General features: G+C 38.6%; 1 protein-coding gene across 4 annotated transcripts in view; it reads right to left on the reverse strand.

Annotated features, from left to right (window-relative positions):
• Nucleotides 1–12790, reverse strand: part of dennd2b (DENN domain containing 2B) — a 65793-nt gene that overhangs the window by 34641 nt on the left and 18362 nt on the right. For all 4 annotated transcript variants that reach the window (XM_083558436.1, XM_083558439.1, XM_083558435.1 and 1 more), the window contains exon 2: nt 2044–2139. In XM_083558436.1, the coding sequence (XP_083414562.1) occupies nt 2044–2117 (74 nt within the window). In that variant the 5' untranslated portion in view covers nt 2118–2139. The remainder of the gene's footprint in view (nt 1–2043; nt 2140–12790) is intronic.

Genomic DNA, 12790 nt, shown 5'->3' on the forward strand with positions numbered 1-12790 from the left:
TCTCTGAAAAACAGTACTTCCACAATGACGTTCAGCTTTACGCACAGACGGGAATATTTTAATAATTGAAGTGCAGAATTTGGTCACTGAACCCCACACTGAGCTCATATCTGCAGTGTGAAGAGAGCCAGAAATAACAAGCCCAGCTCCAGGGGAAGCTCTCCAGGACTCGAGAAGCTCAGCTGCCCGGCCACACACAGATCCGGCAGCAGTGTGCCAGAGCTCGTCCGGCTCTTACTGAGGAACACTGACCACAGGGAACATATCCTACTCCAGCACCGGAGAGAGAAAATATAGCGCTGCACTTACATCTAAAGACTCACGTCAAGAGTAGAGCTAATGATCCTTGGTGCGATTCAGCAGCCACAAAAATGTACCAGTAACCCCCCCCCCCCCCCCCCCCAAAAAAAAAAAAACAGACAGAGACCATACCGGGATATTATACTTACCTAAGATTTGACTTTTATTTTCCCTTTTTCTCACAGCAGCTCTGTTTCAACTTATAAAGTCAACATGATTTATAGTGAAAATAAAAATATCTTCTCAGAAGCCCTGTTCAGACAGAATTACACTACTGAACACACACAGATCCTTGGAATACACTACTGAACACTCACACACACACACACACACACACACATACACACACACACACACACACACACACACACACACACACACACACACACACACATACACAACATGGCTCTAGTTCAACACTTTAATAACAAAACCTACACTATTTATATGTGTTTCTTCTTCAAAGTCTTACCACAAAGTTGGAGGCACACAATTGTATAGAATTTCTTTGCATGTGGATTTTCGCTTCACTTAAACGAGGAGACCCAAAGCTTCAGTATGACAATTCCCATACGCACAAAGCCAACTCCAAAGGTTTACATGAGTTGGAATGGAAGATCTTCAGTGGACTGCTATAAAGCTCTGACCTCAGCCCTATTGGGCACCTTTCGGATGAATTCTGAACGCTGAAGGCCTCCTCATCCTACATCAGTACCCGACTTTACTAACACCCTTGTATCTGAATGATCACAAATCTCCACAGGCACACGGCAACATCTTCCCAGAAGAGTGGAGGTTATTATAAAAGCAAATGGGGACTCACCGTGGAACAGGATGTTCAAGATGCACATACAAAACATATGGCCAGGTGTCCACAAACTTTAGTCCATATAATGAATTATGACTTTCGAGTGATCTGTTAATAATTACAAACTAATTTTTTTTTTATTTAATCACTATTTCATGTGTAACTAAACAATTCAAATGACACAAGCCATGATGTGTAGGAGTTTAAAAACAGATGAGTGGCAGTGTGTATAAACATAGAGAGAACAAAAGATTCCATGTCTACTGTACACCCCTGAACTATGGTGAGAAAATGTCTCAACATGTTAACTGAATCCTGGTCAGTGTGTGTGTGTGTGTGTGTGTGTGTGTGTGTGTGTGTGTGTGTGTGTGTGTGTGTGTGTGTGTGGAGAGTGTGTATTTAAACAGGTGCTGATTGCACAACAAATAAGTTCACAATGTTTTCCTACCAGATCGTAAAGGAGATTTACAATTAAAGCATGTACTGGAGTTTATTCCTGAACCTTAAACACCTCATCATTCAGAAATCAAATGCAGCTACAGACTTACGTGCAGTTCAGAAGTTGACGTAAGAAGTTACTTTAATCTACAAAAGACGCGTGCCAACTACAGTCAACATTTTCCCATTTTCCCGGTTTCCCCAATTTTTTTTTGTGGTGGTCAAGATGCTACTGTAAAACACTACTTCTACTAAATAACAATCTGGCAACGTTAAACAGCAGTGAATTTAATAATAAGCTCAGAAAATCCATAGAAATTCATAATCCGACTCGGAATACCAGGAATGTTCTTTACGTAAACACTCTTTATTGTGCTTTAATAATAGACAGTAGACAAGAGACACATATCATGTTTTTTTTTTTTTTAAAGAAAATAAAACAGTCAGAGGGACTGTTTTTCTGCATCGACAAATCTTCAGTGGGCTGCGATGCTCACCTGTCAGGAATCTCCTGAGGGCTTTTAGCCCCTCCTGTTTTGGGCGTGGCCTTTGAGTTCTTGTTGGCGGTCATCTTCTCCGTCACACCGCTCACCCTGACAAACAGAAGAAAGACAAAGGGAATTAGATGGTTTGAAATACCAAGTAATACAGAGAAGTACTGCTCATGTTTACATGCATAGAGTAAAAGTTAAACATAAATACAAATTGGTGGTTTCAGTGAACAAAAAGATTTAGCATTTTCATGTTCAATATGTATTCACAGGTCACAGAGCACCAACAAGTCCACAATCTGTTCACGCAGGCAGCAGAACGCTGATCACATGTGAACATGAACACAGGAGAAATGTGTTTGAGGGTCTCTGAGCAGCTGGTCTTTTGACTTTAGATGATTCGTGATCAACTGAACGTCATTACATATCCAGAATCAATCTGTATGTCGTATGTGATTCTGAGTCAGCAAATCTGTGTCTGCGTCTGTAAGTGTTGAAACAGAGCAGCCAACATTAACAGAGTGAAACTCTTTTCTGGACTCATTAAACACAGTGTATTTTTACACAGACAGCCACAGCTACACAGTGAAACCAATTCCATTCAATTCAATTCATTTTTATTTGTGTAGCGCTTTTAATAATGGACATGGTCTCAAAGATACAGAGATAAAGCATTTAAAATAATAATAAATAAAATAATATATAAGTTTACTGCCTATAACTTCCTTATACCGTAATTTCTCTAAACTACTATAAAGCGCACCCATATATAAGCCACACCCACTGAATTTTACAAATATTTTTATTTTGAACATAAATAAGCCGCACCTGTCTATAAGTATATATATATATATATATATATATATATATATATATATATATATATATATATATATATATATATATACAGTGAGGAAAATAAGTATTTGAACACCCTGCTATTTTGCAAGTTCTCCCACTTAGAAATCATGAAGGGGTCTGAAATTGTCATCGTAGGTGCATGTCCACTGTGAGAGACATAATCTAAAAAATAAAATCCAGAAATCACAATATATGATTTTTAAACTATTTATTTGTATGATACAGCTGCAAATAAGTATTTGAACACCTGTCTATCAGCTAGAATTCTGACCCTCAAAGACCTGTTAGTCTGCCTTTAAAATGTCCACCGCCACTACATTTATTATCCTAAATTAGATGCACCTGTTTGAGGTCGTTAGCTGCATAAAGACACCTGTCCACCCCATACATTCAGTAAGAATCCAACTACTAACATGGCCAAGACCAAAGAGCTGTCCAAAGACACTAGAGACAAAATTGTACACCTTCACAAGGCTGGAAAGGGCTACGGGGAAATTGCCAAGCAGCTTGGTGAAAAAAGGTCCACTGTTGGAGCAATCATTAGAAAATGGAAGAAGCTTAACATGACTGTCAATCTCCCTCGGTCTGGGGCTACATGCAAGATCTCACCTCGTGGGGTCCCAATGATCCTAAGGAAGGTGAGAAATCAGCCCAGAATTACATGGGAGGAGCTGGTCAATGACCTGAAAAGAGCTGAGACCACCGTTTCCAAGGTTACTGTTGGTAATACACTAAGACGTCATGGTATGAAATCATGCATGGCACGGAAGGTTCCCCTGCTTAAACCAGCACATGTCCAGGCACGTCTTAAGTTTAAGAATGACCATTTGGATGATCCAGAGGAATCATGGGAGAAAGTCATGTGGTCAGATGAGACCAAAATAGAACTTTTGGGTCATAATTCCACTAAACGTGTTTGGAGGAAGAAGAATGATGAGTACCATCCCAAGAACACCATCCCTACTGTGAAGCATGGGGGTGGTAGCATCATGCTTTGGGGGTGTTTTTCTGCACATGGGACAGGGCGACTGCACTGTATTAAGGAGAGGATGACCGGGGCCATGTATTGCGAGATTTTGGGGAACAACCTCCTTCCCTCAGTTAGAGCATTGAAGATGGGTCGAAGGCTGGGTCTTCCAACATGACAATGACCCGAAGCACAAAGCCAGGATAACCAAGGAGTGGCTCTGTAAGAAGCATATCAAGGTTCTGGCATGGCCTAGCCAGTCTCCAGACCTAACCCCAATAGAGAATCTTTGGCGGGAGCTCAAACTTCGTGTTTCTCAGCGACAGGCCAGAAACCTGACTGATCTAGAGAAGATCTGTGTGGAGGAGTGGGCCAAAATCCCTCCTGCAGTGTGTGCAAACCTGGTGAAAAACTACAGGAACAGTTTGACCTCTGTAATTGCAAACAAGGCTACTGTACCAAATATTAACATTGACTTTTTTAGGTGTTCAAATACTTATTTGCAGCTGTATCATACAAATAAATAGTTTAAAAATCATATATTGTAATTTCTGGATTTTTTTTTTTTTAGATTATGTCTCTCACAGTGGACATGCACTTACGATGACAATTTCAGACCCCTCCATGATTTCTAAGTGGGAGAACTTGCAAAATAGCAGCGTGTTCAAATACTTATTTTCCTCACTGTATATATATATATATATATATTCCTACACTAAAACTAATGAACTCTACACAGGCTTTAATGAAAGACAGTGTCTGTAACGGATGAAATATGTTGTGGCTCCTTTAAGAGCAGAGCGGCATTTTTCCGGTATTACTGCATGTGTGCAAGACCAAGGATTATGTCCTTATTATTTTCTGATGCTCATTTCTAAGTTTCTTTGACTTACCCCTAACGCTGTTGCCAAGAAAAATAAAAAAGCACGAGTTTTGGAAACCTGTCTGTGCTTATATGATTTCTGTTGCAACTGGAGTTAGCGAGCTCTCCCTTAACCCAGACTCAACGTGTTACAACGACTTGTATCTAAACAGTAGCCTACCAAGAAAGTCATTGTTTACTGTCTTCCTCCTTCCTTTCACAACTATTTCTCTCGAGAGTTTATCTTTTGGCATCGTCGTGCGTTTAAAAAAAAAGTTTTTTTTTCTCCCGATGCCGTGCAGCACAGAACACAGGTGAGGTGCGTTTTTTCGTTTCCGTTCGGAAATTTAATTGGTCTAATGTTATGGGGTTCAGTTTTTTGGCTTGAAGTTTGTAAAACCGGGAAAAACCCAGGAAAAATTCATAAATGATCCGCTTCGTTGTTTAAGCCGTGGGGTTCAAAACGTGGGAAAAAAGTAGCGGCTTATAGTCCGAAAAATACAGTAATTGTAAGTTTGTCCATAATGAGCGAGTGGCAAAGACAAACTCGCTGATAGTATGAGAAGGAAACCTTGAGAGGAACCAGACTCAAAAGGAAACCTTTCTCATCTGAGTGGCACCGAATATCTATTCATTACAGTTCCATCATTGTTGAGGTGTACAGTTCAGTGAAAGCTGCTTAAAGGTAAAACTATTGATGCAACCTGTGGTCCTGAGCCACTGTAGCAGAATGTTGAAATTAATTGCCACTGTTGATTAGACATTATTTTTACAAGCTTTCACTGTAACAGTGCTCATGTTTTCATGTAGACACTGTCTTAGTGTGTGTAACAATATGTTACAGTGTTTCAGTGTGTTACTATGTGTTACAGTGTGCTACGGTGTGTTTCTGTGTGTTACAATGTGTTATAATGTGTTACAGTGTGCTACTGTGTTATGCAACATGTTTCAGTGTGTTACAGAGCGTTACAATGTGGATCAATGTGTTCCTGTGTGTTTCAATGTGTTGTAGTGCATCATTTTATGTTACTGTGTGCTACAAAGTGTTACAGTGTGTGTTACAAAATGCTATAGTGTATTTCAGTGGGGTAGTTTGTGTTTTAGAGTGTTACAATGTGTTACATTGTGTTGTATTGTGTTCCAATGTGCTATAGTGTGGTACTGTGTGTTTTAGAGTGTTACATTGTGTTACTGTGTGCTTAAAGGGGCATTCATTAATGTGCTCAATTTACTACATTATCATTTCTAGAGTAACAGCTCATACACCGCGACATGTTCAGCAAACACTCCGTTTTCATATGTACATTACAGCACAGTGTAATTCTCTCTTTGCATATGGGTTAGGGGTCTTGCTCAAGGGCCCCAAGAGTGACAGCTTGGCAATACTGGGGCTTAAACGCTCGACCTTCCTATCAGTACCTAGAGCCTTAACCAATGAGCTACCACCTCTCCCTATAAATAGATAAAAGTATGGCATGTTCTTTAATTAATAAAACATTGTGTTTGCTAGAAAGTCACTGTGGTGTAAGAGGAATAAACCACTGGGTGGTAACAGTATATTACTTAGTATTTTACTGCAACACACACACACACACACACACACACACACACACACACACACACACACACACACACACACACACACACACTGTTGTATCTATTATATCTCGAGTGAACACAGAGGTTTTTAAAAACAACAGGTTCAGGTTTACAGGAAGTGAGCTGAGTATATGTTTCTCTGCAGATGGAAATGGAGATTAAGTCTGAGTTTGTTTACATGAAATTATTGTGTGAAGTAACAAGCCAATCAGAGTCGGAGTTGAAAGCCCTGAAGAGACGGATGAAGGGAGCGACATCATTCCTTCCTCCAGCCATTTCCTGTTTCAGAGCACAACTAAGATAATCTTAATTTTGAATAGGCATGATTTAGAGCTACATGATTCATAATGAAACAGAAATTTTGAAGACCATTGGTGTTAACGTGAACAATTACACTCAAAAGCATTCTTAGGCATCCTCATAAAGAAAGACGGATTGTATGAATATGCAAATTAGAAATGCCTCCAGACATACAACACTTTGTGTGAGCTACAATTGCATAATGGAATGTGACTGGCTGCTACATGTCACATGTTCTCCAGACGAGCATCGTTTCTAGATTTTTTTTTTTTTTATAAAAAAAAGGGTAAGAAGTTAAAGCTATACTGAATAAACAGCAACATACTGTGTAGGGACAAAAGTTTGGGGGCACATGACCATATGTTTTGTATGTGTATTTTGACCATCCCTTTCCAGATTCAGTCCCCATTTGCTGTTATAATAACCTCTGCTTTTCTGGAAAGATGTTCCACTAGATTCTGGAGTGTGCTTGTGGAGATTTGTTCTCATTGTTTCATGCTGAAACAGGTTTGGGATTACATCTAGTTCAAATAAGGGATAATTTCATGCTACTGCATCCAAAGATGTCCTATAATATTGTAGAATATTATTGTCAGGTGTCGCAATACTTTTCAGCTATAATTTTTTCATAAAGTATTTTTTTATAGTATTTATTAGCGATTCATGACTAAGTACTTACAGGAAAAAAATCATTGCTGCGCTGTATTGAATTCTTTGCTAAAATATGCGTAATGAACGCGTATCAGAGCAGATAACATGACGTTCTAAAGTTTTTAGAAGCTATAAATACAGTTGCTGTAAAAACAGAGATAAATTGGTGGTAACATTTTCCCCAAACATCATCTTTGCTCTCTGACATGCAGCTCCAAACTCATTTATACAGAAATGTTGTTCTATGTCCAACCAACCTTAACATTTTTATCCAGCTGCTGAAAGATGAACAGCTGTACAAACACAAGGCACTGAACCTGCAAATAGGGAGTGGTGTTAAATCACTACCGTTCACTACTACTCAATACTACTCACTTCTCCTCAATACTGCTCACTACTACACACTACTGCTCACTACTACACACTACTGCTCACTACTACACACTTCTACTCATTACCACACACTTCTACTCATTGCTGCTCACTACTAATTACTACTTACTACTACTCACTTCTCCTCGATACTGCTCACTACTACACACTACTGCTCACTACTACACACTACTGCTCATTCCTAAACACTTCTACTCATTACTACACACTACTACTCATTACTACTCACTACTACACACTACTGCTTACGACTACACACTTCATTCATCACGTTATTTTCCTCTAAGTAGACTGTTATTGGTAATCTTTGACCTTTACTTTTTAGTTTGAACTCTAAATCACTTGAATTCATTCTACACTGAATCATTTCTTTCCTAATGGATGTGGTCTAGGAGGCCTAGGTCTTGCAGGGCTCTGCCTACATCCACTGCACATTGGCTCACTGAATGTTTTGATGTTTATGATGATGTTTATGGTGATGATCAAACACAGTGTACAAGGTTGCAGGCTGCAGCTTGTTGTTCGAAAGAAAATCAGGAGAAACTTGTTCATCACCTTCGAACTGGAAAGCTGCCCGATGAAATACTTATATCTAAAGAACAAGTCAGAAGCTTCATAATAAAAGAGAGTGGATGAGAAGAATCTGAATTTATATGAATAACATCCTCATCCTCATCATCACCTCCTCAGCAGAATTAACACAAGCCCATGTTGAATTTATGTATGATATACCCATATGACACAATAATTACACTCTGTAACCGGCCTGTTGGTCAGTATGTGTTTAATTCCTTATGGGAGAGCGTTCTTTGGGCTCCAGCTTCTAAATCGCACAGAAGTGTTTCCATAGATGTGTAGAACAATCCTTTCTTTCAGAGATAGAGATCAACAACAGGAAGAGCTGGAGCTGCACCCAGTTCTGTCAAACAGATTCATGGAGAGGAGAGGTGTAGTGGCGCTGTTACTGGTAAACTCACGATCACAAGAGTTTTAGAGAAACTCTTTAAAATTCAAACTCAGTCAGAACGACATTCACGTTTTATATTTAATTTTAAAATCTTTATAATTGTTTGTCGTAGCAGTTTGGAGAAGGACCACAAAGTGCTGGAAAATCAGGTGTCCCAATACTTTTGTCCATTTAATGTGTCACTGTTACTGTAAATATCATCACCTACTATTGCATGTCATTTCTATAGTGAGTATATTTCCAATAACTGCACTGGAACCTTTCATAGTGTGTGTAATTTTACTTGTGCATTAAAAATAAATTCCACTTCCTCGTTCAAAACAGTTCTGAGATAAAGCTAATGGCATCTTTAGCAGGCATGCCAAACCCAACAAAGGCTTGTCGGTTTCACCTACAGCACCTTTATCAGGAAATTTCAAATCGATGTGAGCTAGCTGACGTGTTTCAACGTGAGCGTGGGTTCTTTGGAATCTAGTTCGGTTATCTGTACCAAAAACCAACAGTACATTTGGCAACGTTGCCTCACAAATTTCACTTGATATAATTTCTTGCATGAACGAGGTGATATAAAGCAATATCATACTCACAATCTTACTGTTATGCTGAATATCAGCAAAGCTGTGATTAGCTACAGCCTCATGATGATGCGCAATGGAACCGCTCTTATAATCACAATGATTGATTCATTATTTTAGTATAAAATGACATCTCTTTAAATGTAAATTTTAGCAGTATGTAACTTTTATGCACTATATTTTTACCAACCTGAGAGATTTTCATTGAGAGTGAACAGGATGGACAGGATTAGAAATAAGTTTATTAGAGGGACAGTATATGTAGGATGTTTTGGAGACAAGGTGAGGGAGGCTAGATTGAGATTTTGGAGTTTGGACATGTGCAGAGGAGGGACATGGGGTATATTGGTAGGAGAATGCTGATAATGGAGGCACCAGGAAGGAGAAAAAGAGGAAGGCCAAGGTGGAGGAATATGGATGTGGTGAGAGAAGACATGCAGGTAGTTGGCTTGAAAGAGGCAGATGTAGAGGACAGGGGGGGTATGGAGACGGATGATCAGCTGTGGCGAGCCATAATGAGAGAAGCCAAAAGAAAAAGAAGAAGTATTTTTACCAACCTGAACTTCATGTTCACTGTATATGGTGCTTTAAAATAAATCTATTCTTAAATATGCCCAAAAATAGTCTAAAAAAAAAAGAAAACTTACATTTAGTCCCTGTTTACTGTTATAATAACCTCCACTCCCCAGGGAAGATGTTCCACTAGATTTTGGAGTGCGCTTGTGGAGATCTGTGCTCATTCAGCCACAAGGACGTTAGAACTGATAAAGTCAGGTACTGATTTAGGGTGAGGAGGCAAGTTCCAGTGAACATCCAGTTCATCCCAAAGATGTTCAATAAGGTTGAGGTGAGAGCTCTATAGCAGGCCACTCAAGATCCTCTTATCCTCTCACGTGGTCTTTGTGCACAGAGGCATTGTCATGCTGGAACAGGTTTAGGTCTCATAGTTCAAGTAGATGAAAAATGGAAAAGGTAATTTTGCCACATCTAAAGACTTCCTATAAGTCTATGTGCCTCCAACTTAACTGTTTGGGGAAGAAGCACAAATGACTAGAAAAGTCAGGTGTCTAAAACCTTTTGTATTGACCATGGAACAGTTTCCCAGAAGAGCAGAGGTTATATTTTGCGTTGTTGAAAAAGCACATAAAATCTTTTGTAATGTTTAGAAATCTTGTGCTTTTCTACAGAATTATTACAAACTCTCAACCCTGGACACTTTATCAAAATTCCTGTTAGTAAAAATGACTCATCTGTACAAGGTAAATTCCAGACAGCTGAACGCTTATCATGGATTTTTCTTGAGGAGTTACAGCTCTGTTCACATTTAAACAGAAAACCATTGTCCATAAAAAAGTCCTTGAGAAGAAAAGAGCTTAAAAAGTAAACTCGGCTTATCAGAGAACTGAACAGATGTCCGGTGAGTGGCGAGTGTGTGAGAAGAGCGAGGCGTGGAATGTCCAGAGGTCAGGATGAGACTGCAGGACAAGCGCAACTGACCCGCTAAGGAATGCACTAATATTTGTGCTGTCAATCAAATCCGTTTATGGATAACGGGGAAAAACCAAGAACGAGCGAAGACTCTCTGTGTCACGTCTGACAGCGAAGAATTCATTTAACAGTAATAAATGACTGAGAAATAAAAATCAACCACAAGATCATGATCTCAGATGTTGAGCAAATTTATGAGTTGCTGATCCAGTAGACTGTAGAAGACTGTAGAAAGAACATTACTCATAATGACACACTCTCGAGCTCATGATATTTCTCAGTTTCCGGTGTTTTTTTATTGTTTTAATGATTTATAATTACACTCTTGGTGTCACCCAAATGAGGATGGGTTCCCTTTTGAGTCTGGTTCCTTTTAGGGTTTCTTTCTCATACCATCTACGGGAGTTTTTCCTTGCCACAGTTGTCCCAGGGTAATATAAGTGAACTTTGTTCTATATTTCTTACATTCTGTAAAGAATTTGCTTTGAGACAACGTCCATTGTGAAAAGCGATATAGAAATGAATTGAATTGAGTTCAAACACCACAAACACAAATGAAACAATGTAGTCATTATTCTAGGTTCTAGATTTTCCTGTCACAAAATTCTCTTACTCGCCTATTTATATTTTTATCAAAATTCCATTTTAAGTATTTTATCTCACAGAACTGCTGGGGAGGTCATTTATACTTTATTGTTTTATTGCTATTATACTAATGATATATATATATATATATATATATATATATATATATATATATATATATATATATATATATACACATACATACATACATGTTTTATATATATATATATATATATATATATATATATATATATATATATATATATAGTGGATATAAAAAGTTTATACACCCTTATGCAAATAGAATAACATAAATGTCAGACTTGTCAGACGCCTGCCTGCGCTTAGTCACTGTTCGGTGACCCTTTCGCTCATCTCTCTGCTTAGTGCCTCTCTCTCTCTGAGGCTGGTGTCTCGCTCCTCTTTATTGGCATCGCCGGACTGAAACAGAGCGCACTGATGAGTCTCATCAGCTGCAGGTGTCGCTTACAGCTTGTTTCGTCTGGCTACGCCCTCCACTCGCATACCGTTTAGAATTATGGCCAAAATGTTCAACCTTTCTCATCAGGCCAGAACACGTTTTCCAACATTGTTTGGGTTGACTGAGTAATAAATCTTTTAAAAATAATTCAGACGGACTTGCATATTCTTCTTGCCACCCTACCCCACTTGTGCAGAATACGGGAGATGGTAGTCGCAAGCAAAGAGTGACCAGTAGCTGCCAGAAATCTGTTCCTACAGTGTTGCTGTTGGACATTTGGTAGCCTCCCTGATACATTTTCTTTCCCTTCTCTCATCCACAATTTCTCAGTTTATTGATGATGGTTTGACAGTACATTCAGTGCCTTCAATATTCTTTTATAATACTCTCTTGATTGATACCTTTTAACAATTAAGCCTTGCGGTTTTGTTGGCAACTCTTTGTGGCCCATGGGTCTTAGTAAAATGAAAGCCCAAACATTTAAGCAAATACAACAGCTGACTTTTTTCCAGAATCACTTTAATTGATGGCAGATGTATGCCATCTCCCTACAGGCCTAATTTTGAATGTGACTGGTTAAGACAGTTAGAAAGTAGAAAGGGTGTGCAGACTTATGCAATCAGGGTATTGTAGGGTTTTTATTTAAAATGTTCCCACTTATTAAATATTTATATAAATAATAAATATAATATATATACACACACACTGTGCTTATTCTAATATGATTATAATTTCCATACTAACAGCTAATTTAAAAATATGAAATAAAGTATGATGTGTTTCTCTTTAATAAATACATGTTATTAATTGTCAGCCAGTTGCTGCGGTATAAGAGGAATTAAACACTGTTATAGGAAAATAATCAACTCAGGATGGATCACTCAGCATTTTAGATTTCTATAAATATGCGAGCTGTATAAACAACCTTCTGCACATTCTCCACTCAGACCTCATAACCGCCGTGGATGTGTTCACCTGAGACCATTTTGTCTTCCACAGATAATCTGTCTCTGCTCTTTCTCCA

The sequence above is a fragment of the Silurus aristotelis genome, assembly GCF_946808225.1.
Source record: "Silurus aristotelis genome assembly, chromosome: 13".
In the NCBI taxonomy this organism is placed as follows: domain Eukaryota; kingdom Metazoa; phylum Chordata; class Actinopteri; order Siluriformes; family Siluridae; genus Silurus; species Silurus aristotelis.